A 3,408-nucleotide genomic window follows, 5' to 3' on the forward strand; every position below is an offset into this window, starting at 1 on the left:
TCACAGCATTTTAATTAATGCGTATTCTCAGTTTTGTTTTAATGAAAGTTAAAAACAACTTGATGTGAGCTCTTCAGCAATTCAATTAGTTAGTAATTCATCATTTATTACAAGTTTTAGTAATTATTTTATATCAAAATAAAATAATAAAACAGCTATGTGAACCTTTGGTATTGAAACAGTTGAAAGTGAAACTTATTCTAGTAGGTTAATAAACCCAGTAGTATTATTCTTCTGACATTGGAATTCTTGCTTCTTTAAGCAAACTAACAGCCAATTGGACATCTCAGCTAATGCATCAGCACTGCTAATTGGCTGAAGCTCCTTGCTAAAATGCCTTCAGCTTGTTTTTGAACAAACACCCCCTGCAACTGAGGACTTTAATCAGAGAACTATTTGACCACTGAGCTGATAGACGTTCATACAGCCAATACTGGAAGCTTTTACAGAAATTCTAGGACAAACCATAGATGAAAAAGGAACAGTTTTTGTAATGCAATGCACCATGGTGTGAAACTTGACTTTTATCTCTACCAAGTATTTAGAAGGAAATAATTAGGCCGGGAAGAGAAGAAGAAGAAGAAGAAGAAGAAGAAGAAGAAGAAGAAGAAGAAGAAGAAGAAGAAGAAGAAGAAGAAGAAGAAGAAATTAATTGCTACCAAAATGTTGATACTGACTTAAACAACTGATTTGAGCAAACGATCCAAGGGCTTTCTACTGAAGTTCAGAGGCAGGAGTGAAATCGAAAGGTTTCGTGGACATCTACTAGACTGTGACATACCAGCACTGGAGAATTGACACTTACAACATGAGCAATCCGACAAAATCAAAGTGTGGTGATGCACAGATGAACTCTTCTATCGGTGGTAAACAGGACACAAGTGTGACATATCCAAGTGAGAACCTGGGCAGTAGGGCTGGTCTCCATGGAAACTCCAAAATCACCAAAGAACTCAGTCCAGAAGAGCAGCAGGAACTAAGGAGAAAGATTAACAACCGCGAGAGGAAGAGGATGCAGGACCTGAATGTTGCTATGGATGCTCTTAGAGAGGTGATGGTGCCTTACTCTTCTGCCCACCAGCATGGTTCTCCTGGCAGGAAGCTCTCCAAGATCTCCACCCTTGTCCTGGCCAGGAACTACATCCTCCTGCTTAGCTCCTCACTGCAGGAGATGAAGAGGCTGATTGGAGAGATGAGCGGACCTGCGCCCAGGCTTCTGCTGGCCGGATGGCCACTGTTCACAACGCAGGGATCCCTGCTTCTGACCTCTGAAACCATTATGGCTAGCAAGTGCCCACTTCTGTCCTCAGAGGACCACCAGTATTCCCAGCTACAGTGGTCTAATGGTGGCACCGTCTGTCCCTGTGCCATGTGCAGGCTGCCTCGCTTTATCCAATCTCTCCCCAATCCCAGGTTTCCAAAATGATCTCTTCTGTTAGCTTTTGACAGTTTTCTTGACATTTTCAGCTTTTTGACATTTGTGAAGAAACAATGCACTGCTGACTGTCTGTTCTGTTTTTTTTTTTTTGGTTGGGGGGAGGGGCGGAGCATACTCTAAAATTGTTACAACACAACATTCATTGTTTTACTTTCTGAGAATTGTTTTATTTTTATACTAAAAAGGGTATTTAGGGATCTTTTTGTTTCACCGTGCATGCAGGGTATTTGGAGACTAATCCGTGGCAGCTTTTAGAAACATCTTGCTGTGAGAAGAGATTTTACCATGGTCGTAATAGTGCTCCAAGCAATTGGTTGAGACTTGTACATACATCTCTTCTTCGAGTGAAAGTGGAAATATATGTCTAACTATATTAATCAATAAGTAAAAAATAATATAAAAACACTTACATAGAGGACATACCTACATAACACTGTACAATGATTAACATTCGATATGTCTTTACCGAGAAGATGTGAGATTTATAATAAAATGAATTTCAATTATAAATCAGCAAAGAGACTAACGTTTTAATGAGCAGCTGTTGCAATTCATTTTCCTGTTTAAAAAATGACTAGTCCAGTACTGTATAATCATAACATTTTACACCTATTGTAAACTTATCGACTATCATATCATAACACTAATATGGTATTGGTGTGAGAATTTTAGTGGGCAAACTGCTTGAGTTCTAAACTTTCTGTTAAATTGGTTTATAATGGAAAACTTCTGCCTGTTGGTTAGGGAAAGTGACTGGCAGTTGGAACAATTTAAATTTAGACTATTCAAATATGTCTCAATGTGAACATTTTTATATATTACTGTAATTAATTCCTTATATCAGAAACACAAGTCTGGACTAGCTATCCTGGTATAAAATTGGTTCAAGGATGTTTATAAGTACAGTATGTAAGGAGGCAAAAGAATGGAATGAGAGGCAATATTTTTTTATATGAGTGACATTAGCATAACAAACACATTTAAATGAATATGACCCCTTCTGGGATATAAGGAGAATACACTTACATTTTTAAAAATGTATTATTATTACAAACCTTTTCATTAAAAAAGTAATTCCCTTCTATTCTGCATTCATTGAAACATACATTTTCCACCTATGATGTTCACCCAATAGAATCTTTAATAATCTTTAATAAATCATCCACTTTAAAATAAAGGCATGCAATCACAAAACAACAACAACAACAACAAAAAGATCTGCAAAGCTGGCAAAACTACAATGTCCCAGTGTCAGTTTACCTGGGGACTCTTTCTATTTGGGAAGCTTAGCTGGTACATCCTCAGCTTGTGCCAGCTGGGAAGGCAGGCGGTGAAGGTGGACAAAGTGCTGACTGTGAAGAACCTTGCAGCCTACTGGAGTGTCATCCTGCTGGAGAATGATCACTGACTGTTGACACAGCAGCAGGTGACTGTGAAAGAGATCCTTCCTGCAGAGCTCAGGGAAATACATGTAAGCAACTGCATGCAGTGACTGATATTTGCTGCAACTCCAGTGCTTGAATCCACCCACAAAACTACCTCATGTTTTGTGAGCGTGTGACAAGGTGAGGTGTCCCTTATTGCATTATTGAATATTGTTGTTGGGTTTTTTTTTTGCAGTTTGGCAGGGATAGGGTTCCCTGTTTCTGTATGAAAAGTGGTCCCTGGCTCCCTGTTTTCCAGCTATGTGAGCATCCGTGTGACAGATTGGGCAAGTAAACTCAGAATGTTTTTTTGGTTAGTAAGCAGAAAAATTATATATATATATATATATATATATATATATATATATATATATATATAATATATATATATATATATATATATGTATGTGTGTGTGTGTGTGTGTGTGTGTGTGTGTGTGTGTGTGTGTGTGTGTGTGTGTGTGTGTGTGTGTGTGTGTGTGTTTTTTAAACTGACAGTCTCCAGGGAGGCACATATTTCCATGGCTTCCCGTCTACTCTCTGCTG

The 3,408-nt window shown here is 38.3% G+C and overlaps 1 protein-coding gene across 1 annotated transcript; it reads left to right on the plus strand.

The window, feature by feature from the left end:
- The first annotated feature begins 352 nt into the window (after positions 1 to 352).
- Positions 353 to 3,182, plus strand: LOC121321143 (oligodendrocyte transcription factor 1-like). The gene has a single exon (XM_041260037.1). It carries the CDS (start codon positions 809 to 811, stop codon positions 1,424 to 1,426), a length of 618 nt encoding a protein of 205 aa, XP_041115971.1. The 5' UTR covers positions 353 to 808; the 3' UTR covers positions 1,427 to 3,182.
- Positions 3,183 to 3,408: the final 226 nt, after the last annotated feature.

This window comes from Polyodon spathula, chromosome 9 (genome assembly GCF_017654505.1).
Source record: "Polyodon spathula isolate WHYD16114869_AA chromosome 9, ASM1765450v1, whole genome shotgun sequence".
In the NCBI taxonomy this organism is placed as follows: domain Eukaryota; kingdom Metazoa; phylum Chordata; class Actinopteri; order Acipenseriformes; family Polyodontidae; genus Polyodon; species Polyodon spathula.